Consider the following 12,495-nt stretch of genomic DNA (forward strand, 5'->3'; position numbering starts at 1 on the left):
TAGTAAAAATGAACGGCGACAGCTAATTTGTTGTCGCCGGAAAATGAACATTACGGCGACAAAATTTGACGTCGTCGTGCGACTTTTGCCATACATAATGGAAAAATTGCAACTGGCAACGCGACACGACTCGCCTCGCTGTACGGAATCGGCCCATAAAATTCGTAAGTAGACATCTAAGCACCCACGTCCAGCTCCAGAAACCGGGTCGCTAAGACTGGATGTGTCCATAGTGACTCTGGTGTCAGATCCGTCGGATTTGCCAGACATGTGAAGAGGTGTCGTGTGATGTGCGGTGATTGGCCACATTTTGGGCATGTGTCTGTTATCGCAGTATTCAGAAAGGGAAGAGATAACTATTGACTTAGAGCTACCAGACCGAAGTTGGGATAGTATCGTTCTGGTCTCCCTAGGTAGTGTCTTCTCACCCTCACTCATGGGTGGGGGTTTCACACCGAGCACAATACTGCTTGTGTAAGATGAGATATGGTCCTTTACCACCCTAGTATGAGCCTGCCTCAAGGCGATTTGAGTGTCATCATTCGAATGTTTGGGAGCTCCTTACGGAAGTCGTGTCTGATCGGCACATCTTTTACAGAGGTAGGTCTGTCCTAACTTTCATTGTTTGAGTTTGGTCCCGTTTGGTGCGTGTCGTCTTGTTGATAGAGTGCAGTGGTATTGCGCGGGGAGAAGCATTGCTTCTTCGTGTGTTTAAATGGGGGCCTTGGAGTGACACCCGGTAGCGACGAGCAGTGCAGTATTTTGGACCATTTGAAGCTTACCCCATTGTGTATCGCTAAGTCCTGGTTACCATATCGGGGCTGCGTGTTCCATGAGGGGACGGTCTATGGTTTTGTAGGTGGTTAGGGTGGTCTCCTTCTTGGTGATCGCGATGACCTGTCCGCGGATATGTATGTAGCTGAGGACTTTGGGGTGAATAGCTGCAGGTTTCGGTCTTCCAAGAAGTTTGATACATAGAAGTTAAAAAGTAGTGGGGATAGTACGCCTCCTTGCGGTACTCCCAGCTTGGTCTTCCAGAGGGGGATTTGTGACCTCATAATTCCACATAAGACTGTCTTCCGGCCATATAGTTCACCAAACATCTCTTGAGGTAGTTAGGGAGAGAGGTTTCCATAACGTCTCTCAGGAGAAGGGTGTGGTTTACCGTGTCGAAGGCTTTCGACAAGTCGTCCAGAGCTACTAATATGGTTCTTTTATGTGGTCTCTTACTATTTAGTCCTTCTGAGATCCTTGTCGTGACTTCATTGAGGTCTGTTGTCGTGCTTCTTCCAGCTCTGAAGTAATGTTAATGATAGGCCAGGCGAAAATGCTCAGTGAAGTACGGTAGGAGAATGGACTCAAGGACCTTCACGACTGGCGATAGAAGAGTAATGGGGCGGTAGGAACTGCCTGTGTGGACAGGTTTGCCAGGTTTTGGAACTGGGACTATTCTTTCGACATTCCATATGTTGGGGACCTCGAATGTGCTGAGACTAATGTTGAAGGTGCATGCGATATAATGTGCACCATGTTGTTCAATGTGTTTCAGCATCTTCGTTGCCAGGCCATCCGGACCAATTGTTGTGGAGCTCATGGCGGCTTTTACACTTGTAAGGACGTTATCCGTTGGGATAGTGGCTATGTCTTTATTGGTCTCAGAACACGGGAAGCTCGGCGTATTCTTCTTCTATCGCGGTATGGTGTTGGCTGGTGTTCGTCGAATTGCCTGCAAAATACAGTTGTTGTCTTCGATGGGGTTTGGGTGTGTTGTCGCCAAAAGTTAATTTTGTATTGTCGGTACGAGAGGTCTCGGATCGTGTTTCAGATACGTTTTGTGCCTGGATCCGATTTCTCTAGGTATGTTCGCCATACATCTTTTTTATGGTTGAATACCAACTTATTTATTTCCTTATTAAGGGTTGGATTTTGGCGTCCGACGGATTGGTTTTCCTGATGGAGTCTCGTAGTTCAGCAAGTTTTGGGGGCTTCAATCGGAAAATTTGGTCTTATATTTTTGATCCGCCCTGTTGTTGAACATCTTTTGCATGCTTATGTAAGTATGTGTCTGAAGAACTTTTCGCCATCAGGTGCCGAGAATGGGGGGGGACTTATTAGAACTCGGCTTCTGCCAGTATGGTAAATAGCACACAGTTGGCCTTGTTCAAGTTGACGAAAGTTCTTTCCTCAAATGTGGTTGTTGCTTCGGCCGTGCATAATTTTATTGTGATGGGGAGGAAGTCCGACTGCTCTAAAAGAGTCAGAAACTTTCTGAAATGGAAATGGACAGAGTGACACATGGAACGACGAATCTTACTGACATATTTAACTTCTCTCGTCAGGACTACCAGCATGGATTCCGGAAACAACGAATGGCACGTCATCACAACTCGCATTAGCCTAAGTCCCACCCAGCCGATTAAAAAAATACAGATTGATACAGTCAATCAGGGAGAAGAAGGAAGGTATAAGCATCTCGATGTCGATTAATCAATAAGTTGACCTCAGTCTTATTCTGATGGGTCGATTATGGATTGCAACTCAACTGTAGTTGCGTTGCCAGATGTGAAGATCATACAATTAAAATGAGTGAAACGGTCAGTGTTTTGAACCTTAAGTTATTAATTTAATTGTAAAAAAGTATGAATTTCAATGCAGAAACGCAATTTTCTATTCCGAAATTAGCTGTCGGCAAAGCAACTTGAGTTGGGTTGCTATCCATAATCGACCCCCGAATGTGGGGGAGGGAGATAGGAGAGTTTTTTTTAAGGAAATTCCCCGATTTATGTCCATTTCTGAAGCTTTCACAGGGTTAAAAATTTAATCTAATAAACTTAATGGGCAAAAGGACAACGAGGCAATAGGGTTAAGGGTTCTTTCGTACCGGATTGACCTGAAACCTTAGTGTTTCGGCCAGCGGCTGCCAACCCAGCATCAAACCGACGTAGGTTTTATGCTACTACAACAATAGCCAACTGCCTCCGGTTCACGTTCCACCTCTTTATGAATTCTACAATGGCTAAAGCTATCCGTGAATAAGCACAGACGTTTATGCAGCTGAAGCTTATGTTCCTAGGTCTAAGATTCGAATTATTATGAATCAATATGAAGTTAAAAAAAATAAAACAACGACAAAAAGACGAGAAAAACAATCTTTTATTTACATTTTATTCATTAGAAAAACAAAAATTCCAAATGTCATGGCAAGCACCACACTCATCTGTAGTGTTGTAGCTCCTCCTTTAGCCTCAATTTCCTTGTGTTTCACATTCACTTCCAAAGAGATCTGCTTACTTTGCCATGGATTACGTCCAATGTTGTTCAAATCAATGGTAACATCATTACACAAACTTCCATTACAGCGTACACACAAAGGATCATTATTGGTGCATTCGGACAAATGTGAAGCACAATCCCGTAGAACATAGGTCAGTTGTAGCTTGGAAACAACGGTACTTACACACAGATCATCATGGGAAGAACAATTACGTTGATTCATAGTATCGACATACTGCATGGTGGCACAATCTTCATCATCCAGTGAAGAACAGGAGTAGCATGTGCGTACAGGATAACGATTACAGGCTGTTGATGTTGAATCTCGGCAAAAATAACATGCATCACCCGCGCGAGGTGTGGCATAAAATTCTGCATCCGCACAACCTCTCCTTACGTGATTTCCATTTTCACAAGAAAAGCAAGATTGTGTTCCTTCCGCACATTTTGTGGCTTTCAGATTCTTGCCCTGTATACAATTTGGGTCATCTTTGGAGGAACAAATATTACATGATATTGTCATGCAACCACTGTTACAATTCTCTCCATAACATTGGGTAACATTTCCACTGGGGAAAAATGGCATATTCGAGGAACATCCACGTTGCACAACTCCTGTCTGTTCATTGATGTAGCTAAAGCATTTAGCCTCCTCTCCCAATAGATTTTTATTCTCACAATAGATCGATGAAGAAGCTGCACATTTATCAGCTGCCACATCTTGACCCCGCCAGCACTCTACATTCGGACTAGTAGTTGTATGTTGACATTGCAAACAACTTTGTTGCCAAACCCCAGGTTCATTATTACAACCGTCACGATTACATTTGATGCATGAGTGAGGACATGTTGTGGAGTCGGTTACGGAGTATTCACAACCTCGCTGAACATTAGATATGTGTATAACTTTGGTAAAGCAACGATCATTTTCTTTATAGAATGGACAGGGTAGCAACCACTTTGTGTAGTTTGCAACATCTACACAATCAAATCCAGTACATTGATAACATCGTAGGCGATCCTTTGGGAAAATGTCACGATTGCAGAGACTCTTCGAACAGCGTTCACATGGATCAGGGCAGTAGCGTGAGGGAAATAGGCGAGATAAGCAACCACGTCTAGTTATTCCGGAGACTGGCAATAGAAAAGGGTGATTATTTTGTCTTTCTTTGTTAATATAAGTGCTTACTTTCTATTTTCTTATTCTAGTTGGTTAGTTTTCTTCCTCCTCCTTGTTAAGTTCTTTCATTTATTGACTATCATTTGCAATTGTTGGTATTAAACTAAAAAAACATGCACTATAGATTGGATGATATATCAAAAATTTTGTTAAAAGCTCTATTCTTAAGAATTTGGTTTAGAAAATCCAGGATCTGTTTAAATCCGTTGAAAATTTAATTTAAAAGGGTTTAGGATGGTCCCTCAAAAATATGTTTAACAAATCCTCAAAAATATTCTTTAAAAATCCACGATTATGCCTCGGAAGACCCTCCAAAAATATTCTTTAAAAATCCACGATTATGCCTCGGAAGACCCTCCAAAAATATTCTTTAAAAATCCACGATTATAGCTCGAAAGATCCTCCAAAAATAGTCTTTAAAAATACACGATTATAGCTCGTAAGATCCTCCGAAAATAGTCTTTAAAAATACACGATTAGAGCTCGAAAGATCCTCCAAAAATATTATTTAAAAATCCACGATTAGAGCTCGTTCGATTCTCCAAAAAATATTCTTTAAAGTCCACGATTATAGCTCGAAATACCCTCAAAAAATATTATTTTCAAATCCACGATTATAGCTCGGAAGACCCTCCAAAAATATTCTTTAAAAATTCACGATTATAGCTGGAAGGAATCTCCTAAAAATATTCTTTAAAAATTCAGGATTATAGCTCGAAAGAACCTCAAAAAATATTCTTTAAAAGTCCACGATTAAAGCTCGAAAGACCCTCCAAAAATATTCTTTAAAAATCCACAATTATAGCTCGAAAGACCCACAAAAATATTCTTTAAAAACCCCCGATTATAGCTCGAAAGAATCTCCAAGAAAAATTCTTTTAAAATCCACGATTATAGCTCGAAAGACCCTCCAAAGAATATTCTTTTAAAATCCACGTTTGTGTCTCGGAAGACCCTCCAAAAAATATTCTTTAAAACTCCACCATTATGTCTCGGAATACCCTCCAAAAAATATTCTTTAAAAATGCACGATTATGTGTCGGAAGACCTTCCAAAAATATTCTTTAAAAATCCACGATTATAGCTCGAAAGACCCTCCAAAAAATATTCTTTAAAAGTCCACGATTATGTCTCGGAAGAATCATAAAAAACATGTTTTAAAAATCCAAGATTATGGGGGTCTTTCGAGCGTCTAAAATGAGGGTCTTTCGAGCCTCTAAAAAAATATTCTTTAAAAATCCACGATTATGTCTGGGAAGACCTCAAAAAAATATTCTTTAAAAATCCACGATTATGTCTGGGAAGACCTCCAAAAAATATTCTTTAAAAATCCACGATTATGTCTCGGAGCACTTTCCAAAAAATAATCTTTAAAAATCAACTATTACGTCTCGAAAGAATCTACAAAAAATATTCTTTAAAAATCTGGGAAGACCCTCCAAAAAATATTCTTTAAAAATCCACGATTATGTCTGGGAAGACCCTCCAAAAATATTCTTTAAAAATTCACGATTATGTCTGGGAAAACCCTCCAAAAAATATTCATTAAAAATCCAAGATTATGTCTGGGAAGACCCTCCAAAAAATATTCTTTAAAAATCCACGATTATGTCTGGGAAGACCCTCCAAAAAATATTCTTTAAAAATGCATCATTATGTCTGGGAAGACCCTCCAAAAAATATTCTTTAAAAATCTACTATTACGTCTCGAAAGACCCTCTAAAAAATATTCTTTTAAAATCCACGTTTATGTCTCGGAACACCCTCCAAAAATATTCTTTAAAAATCCACGAGTATAGCCCGAAAGAGCCCCCAAAAAATATTCTTTAAAAATTTCAAATACACATGACTGTTGCTCTGAAAACCTCTAAAAAATTTATTTTATTTATTTATTTATTTATACATTGCGATAGAATTTTACAAAATTCCAGAATTAAAGCTCAGAAGACACTCCAGAAGAACATAACATTTTGCCCTCGACACTTCCGGAATTACATCCGCCGAGTACATGTGTATGGTGCAGCCGTCTAAATTTCTATAGGGCATGTGGCACAGGCACATTTTCAACTGCCCTGTCAAACGTACTCAACTAACACCAGTGGAAACCATCGAAGCAGCCACATTCCTGGAACTGGAGATTGACCCCACTGTGAGCCTTCACTAACTTTAAATGCCCGTGCCCACCGTTTCACAATTTAGGTCTGGCTGGTCCAGAATTATAAGGTGTAGAGGATGTATACCCATTGTACAGGCAAGAATCACACGGAAAATATAGCACACTTATTCTCATGTGCAGCGGAGCAAGTTGAATGTTTTCATTAAGCTCGGATCGATACCAAATTTTTTCAGAGGTAGGTCTCGTCACCCTGATCACAAATATATATAACATTTATTGCGCAGTCCATACTTCCCGAATTATTGGCCTCTGAAGATTCCTTTGTATGTAACTTCGCTATTTTTGAACGGATAATGATAATTGGATACTATTGTAAAGCTTAATGAATATACTATCATCTATCTATATATATATAAAATTCTTCGAGTCTCCCATGATGTTCGAAATTAAACTCCTCCGAAACGGCTGGACCGAATTCGATGAAATTTTGTATGTGGGGTTTTTAGGTCTGAGAATAGGTTTTTAGCTATTATTCATACTGGTCAGTTGAGTGACGAGGGTACCTTCCCCACAAATTTTTTTAAGAAAACGTGAAATCGTAGATATTTTTGGACGTATTGTTTTAAAATTACTTGCAATACTATGGTAAATACTGCCTCGATCCTGAATGGTCATCTCGGAAGTGGAATATCGCTGTCAGCCCAATTTTTCAAAATTGTATAGTTATAGATAATATACTTAATTTTAGATAGCGTGACTACACAAACGCTATAAACACTGGCTTTAATAAGTGGGAAAGCGCGATCAACCCCACATTTTGGAATACAGTACAACATCGATAATGTAAAATGCTGCGTGATCGAAATTCCAAAAAAATTGATTGAGAAATCAGGCAAAACGTAAGATGGTTAAATAACTGGAACGTCTAAAAATGTGAAATTGTCACTAAAACGACGGGTAAACTATGCTATGATCTATCTAAATGTATATAAATTCTTTAAGACTGACATGATGCTCTAAATTAGACTTCCGTGTGTGCAGGTTCATAAGGTGGTAGAATACAGAAAATGGAAGGGATGGGGGACCTCTCCCATAACAGGTTTTAACAAATCGCGAAACTCAGAGATTATTAGACGTATTACTAAAAACAATAGTAATTGTGGCCTCTGTCAATAATGGGTTTTTTGAATCAGAATATCGCGATTGCGTCCAATTTTTGAAAACTTTATTCTTTCTGATCAGATTCACTAATTTAATAAGGGGGCAGCAAACACGCCGTAAAGATTAACTTTAGGGCTTGAAATACAGCAGAGTCTAGATAAATTCAACTAGCATTTTTAAGTCATTTTTATGAATCACCGATGTTTCATGTTTAAAAGTGCAAAATAATAACGTGCTCAATGAAACAGCACTTTGCTAACAACAAGTAAAAACGACGTTAGCCACCAGAATAAATTATATTGAAATCAGGTTTCACACATTTCGGTTGAAAAAAAATCCCCAAAAACCGGTAGGTATCGTTTTATGGGGGCTATATGGAAACGTAGATTTTACCGACAATTCTCTCCTAAAATATTTGATACCTCTAAAGGAGACTACCGTTAATGTTTTATACCCATAATGGAGACTAAACACCAAATTGTAGCCTTTTTGGTGGAATAATGACTCTTAAAACTCCAAAATATTGAAACTCGGGAGGTACAGTCCTATGGTAGATGTATTAGAACGTGGACCTATGCTAATAATTCTCTGCAGAAATGTTTTATACCCCCAAGGGAGACTAAGTACCAATTATAGCCATTTCGTATGAATAATGTGGCTATACACATACAAATACCGAAGGTAGAAATCTGGCGATGACTATTTACAAAAACCTAGACCTGTACCGAATATTCTATATTTTATACCCACACTGAACACTTAATACCAAATTGTAGCCATTTCTGTGGGATTACGAGACTAAAACCTTCAAAATATCGAGACTCGGCAGGTACCGTTTTAGACTAGCTCTATCAAAACGTGGACCTATGTCGATAATTTATTACAGAAATATTTTATGCCTCCAAGGGAGACTAAATACCAAATTATTGTCATTTCGGTAAGATAATGCTGTTAAAACCTTGAAAATACTGCAAATCGGCGGTCAGTGGTATGGCGGCTGTATCAAAATGTGGACTGATATAATAACTTTCCAATACCAAACATACTACGAGTAATAAATAGAAACTTCTGTACCAATTTAAAGAGTTCTATGTTAAATATCGTGAGCTGTATCTTGATTTCAACAGATAGACGGATATCGTTATATCGACTTATTTTTTATGTTGATCACAAATTTATACATACTCATACTTTATAGGTTCTCCGGCGAATATTCCGATGTGTTGCAAACAGAATCACAAAGTTAATTATATCCTTAAACATCGTATGGTGGAAGCTATAATTTAAGTAACTTTCTATTCTACATCTGGAGATACCATTGTATGAGGATTATACCAAAACATCGACATATCGTCAATTCGGTTCGAAAATCTAGAGGTATCAATATTAGATACAAAATTGTTGATAGATTACTAATACTTACATGGAAATACAAAACGACGGGCCAGCAACGCGGAACCGGGTCAGCTAGGTCCCTAGGTGAGCAGGTCTTCTTTACGAACAATTATGACAGAGAAAACCAAATATTGCCAAGGACTACAGTCGAACACCTAATCACAATGTAATTTTTCCTTTCAAAAATTTTAAGAAGTAACCCATTATTATTCAGCTTACTGGTAATGCAGAAAGTAGGGACTAAATTGTAGCCATGACGGTGGGAAATCTTCAAAATGTTCTATGGTAACTATATCAGAACGTTGACTTATACCGATAAGTATCTGCAGGTATGTTTACGACCCCCGACGGAGACCAACAACAACCATTTCGGTGGGAAAAAAGACAAAACCTCTTTACTATAGAAATTCATGAGGTATCGTTCTATGGGAGCTTTATCAAAAAGTGGACCTGTAGCGACAATACTCTGCAGAAGTACTTACGACCTCCAACAAACCAAATTATAGCCATTTCAGTTTAATAATTTGGCTAAAATCTTGCAAATACCCAACATCGGGTGCTTTATCAAAAACTGGACACAGAATGGGAATGCTTATACCCCAAGGAAGACTAAATCCCATTTAATGGCGAATACCGAAAATCGGGTGGTACAGTTCCATGGGGTTTATATTAAAACGTGGACCGGTATAACCCATTTCCAATAACAAACATCCTAGGACAAATTTATTACAAAGTTCAATGTTAAATATTGCGGGCTTTTTCTTGATTTCAGCTGAAGAACATCGCTACATTAGCTCATTTTTATTCTGATCAAAAAAATTCGAAGTGTTAGAAAGGGAAACAAAAAGTTAGTTATACCCTTCATCTTATGGTGGAGGGTATGATTAAAAGAATTTTCTATTTTAAATCCGGAGATACAATTACATGAGAGTTTTGCTAAATATTTTATTTTATGAAGTTTCAAATAGTTCGAATTACAAGTAAAATAAGTCGAATTACAAATGGAATAATTCGAATTACAAATATAATAATTCAAATTACAAATAGATAAATTCGAATTACAAATGGAATAATTCGAATAACAATTGAAATGTTTCGAATTACAAATGCAATTATCGAATTGCAAATAAAATGTTACGAATTAAAAATGGAATTCTCGAATTACAACTAAAATGATTCGAATTGAATCTGAAAAGGTGTAGATATATAAATATGTAGATGGGTTATAAATGTTTACACTGAAAACTAAAAACGGGCCAGCAACGCGGACCGGGTCAGCTAGTATTTATAAATTTTATTATAAATAGACGGCCTTCGGCAGGAGATTTAAGACTTTTTCTATGGACAGGTGCAAGTCTCGGGAACGGGAACAAAATTTACTTTAAAATCATACATTTTTGTCTAAATAGTCGGCCTTTAACAAGGGAATTTTCGGCCCATATCTCTGGAAGTATGGACTTCCACAATAAATGTTATATATCTATTTGTGATCAGGGTGACGAAACCTACCTGTGAAAAAAAATTTGGTCCCGATCCGAGCTTAATGAAAACATTCAACTTATGCCTGTGCGGCTAATACCATAGATTTGCGCCCCATTTATCTGTGTCTTTGTTTTACTTTGGTTTTGTGCAAACTTGAGGAGGTCATATATTTGTGATATTTTGAAATCGTGTTGTCTTCAAAATAATTAAAATGTGACTTACCCACAACTTGAACACACTCATCGGTGTCCGTTGCACATTCTTCAACAGCAATTTGACGGCCAGGATTTGTGGCACACTCTGGATCTTCATTAGAATCACAAGAATAACATTCCAAGCTATTTACTAAAGAAAATACAAATAAAACATAAAATTATTCCACGAATTTGAAGAATTAAATTAACTTACCTGTTTGTATCGCAATTAAAGCCCCGAAGAGCAGCACTATCATCCATATATTGCTTTTCATGTTGAATTCTTAACGTCTTGTCCCGTTCATCGATACACTTTGATTGCTAATAGCTTGCGGTATTATTGTATAAACCTACACCGTTTAAATCAATTCGAAAACTTCCAATATTCAATTGTCTTGCTGCCAATGATAAGATAATTCCATTGCAATTATTAGCCATTCAACACACTGTATTAACAGATGATTATCTGTCCTCAGATATTGCGAGAGAGGCAGATAGTGATAGCCAGCCCCTAGCCCCCCTTGGAGAAAGTAAAGAGCCCCTTCCTTGCACCTTCCTACTCATGGTTCTGACGATTGCCAAACTCAAGATCAAACAGCAGTTGCTGGATTTGCAGTCGTGCTATGGCATTTTGACGATTCGTCAGGCGACGCATTGCTGGGGCACAACTAAGCAAGAATTTTTCATCTGAATCGAAATAGTTATTTGCCGCGTAAAATGTTGGAGTCATTTCATTGTTTTGTCTTTTATAGTCAGAATGTTGATTTCTACTGGTATTTGGTGTCAACTGCTGATGATGTATTACTTCTGGTTCTTCGGCGACAGGCATAAAATCTGTGGCCTGGACGGACACGGTGTTCTGTTGGACATGTTCGCTGTTATGCCTCTCCTCCAAATGACTATCCAACTTGCTACCATTTTGATTGCTTTGTCTCTGGTCCATTACAGCCGAGGAGGATGTTTCACAGTGTATGCTTTGGTCATCAGAATTGTCTCCAAACTCCTCAATGAGATGATCATCCAAGGAATAGCTTCAAGGAATAAAGTTATAACAACATTTCGTAAATATCGTCTCTTCATTATCCTTACCTTGCATTATCCATGTAGGGTATCATGAAAGTCATTTGATCATAGAATATCCATTTCCTGTGCTTATTTCGTGCATGTTCATCTTCCGTTCTTTGTACTTGCTTGTAATGCTTGGCAAATGAATCTCTGAGGGATCGCCATCTCCGGCGACATTCATCTGTTGTTGCACCCATCACATCACTTACTTCCTGCCAATGCATTTGACGTAGCGAAGATTTCCGAAAGGATTTTAATGTGCGGTCGTAGAGAATTGGTCTCAGCTGAACTTGGTGTATAAGTTCTTCTTCATTTAATACAACTAATTTACCAGTTGAGCGCCTTTTCCGAATTTGTGGCGTCCTTGTTGAACTCATTTTGGACTATATTCTTGTGAAACAATTGAAAACGACAGACCGCGACAGGATATACAGGATACAAGCTAGTTGTAACAAGGTTTTCCCGCCTTCCGATTTATTCGAGTGCCTAAACAAAATTAAAGACGTTCCAAGTTTTATAATTAATCAGCTGGTTTATTGTGGCTCGGCCACAAGTTGATTCAACGCTTAATATTTTTGGATTCAATAGGCCTGCGTACATAAACTGCCTTGCCTGGTTGCCTTGCTTTC

At 38.3% G+C, this 12,495-nt stretch overlaps 2 protein-coding genes across 2 annotated transcripts; both read right to left on the bottom strand.

The window, feature by feature from the left end:
- Positions 1–3,135: 3,135 nt before the first annotated feature.
- Positions 3,136–11,832, bottom strand: LOC141393377 (uncharacterized). Its single transcript, XM_073966376.1, has 3 exons — positions 11,016–11,832; positions 10,830–10,952; positions 3,136–4,407 (listed from the first exon to the last, which is right to left on the bottom strand). Exons 1-3 carry the CDS (start codon positions 11,074–11,076, stop codon positions 3,158–3,160), a joined length of 1,434 nt encoding a protein of 477 aa, XP_073822477.1. The 5' UTR covers positions 11,077–11,832; the 3' UTR covers positions 3,136–3,157.
- LOC141393378 (uncharacterized) lies at positions 11,358–12,260 on the bottom strand. The gene is made up of 2 exons (XM_073966377.1): positions 11,891–12,260; positions 11,358–11,832 (listed from the first exon to the last, which is right to left on the bottom strand). Exons 1-2 carry the CDS (start codon positions 12,241–12,243, stop codon positions 11,358–11,360), a joined length of 828 nt encoding a protein of 275 aa, XP_073822478.1. The 5' UTR covers positions 12,244–12,260.
- Positions 12,261–12,495: the final 235 nt, after the last annotated feature.

This window comes from Musca autumnalis, unplaced genomic scaffold (genome assembly GCF_047663935.1).
Source record: "Musca autumnalis isolate F117 unplaced genomic scaffold, ASM4766393v1 scaffold_2, whole genome shotgun sequence".
NCBI classification, from domain to species: domain Eukaryota; kingdom Metazoa; phylum Arthropoda; class Insecta; order Diptera; family Muscidae; genus Musca; species Musca autumnalis.

Coding starts and splice junctions, on each gene's coding strand:
- LOC141393378 (XM_073966377.1), bottom strand. CDS start 12,243: ATGAGTTCAACAAGGACGCCACAAATTCGGAAAAGGCGCTCAACTGGT. Junction 11,833..11,890: donor CCCTACATGGATAATGCAAG/GTAAGGATAATG, acceptor TATTCCTTGAAG/CTATTCCTTGGATGATCATC.
- LOC141393377 (XM_073966376.1), bottom strand. CDS start 11,076: ATGAAAAGCAATATATGGATGATAGTGCTGCTCTTCGGGGCTTTAATT. Junction 10,953..11,015: donor TTTAATTGCGATACAAACAG/GTAAGTTAATTT, acceptor TATTTTCTTTAG/TAAATAGCTTGGAATGTTAT. Junction 4,408..10,829: donor TGAGTGTGTTCAAGTTGTGG/GTAAGTCACATT, acceptor TTCTATTGCCAG/TCTCCGGAATAACTAGACGT.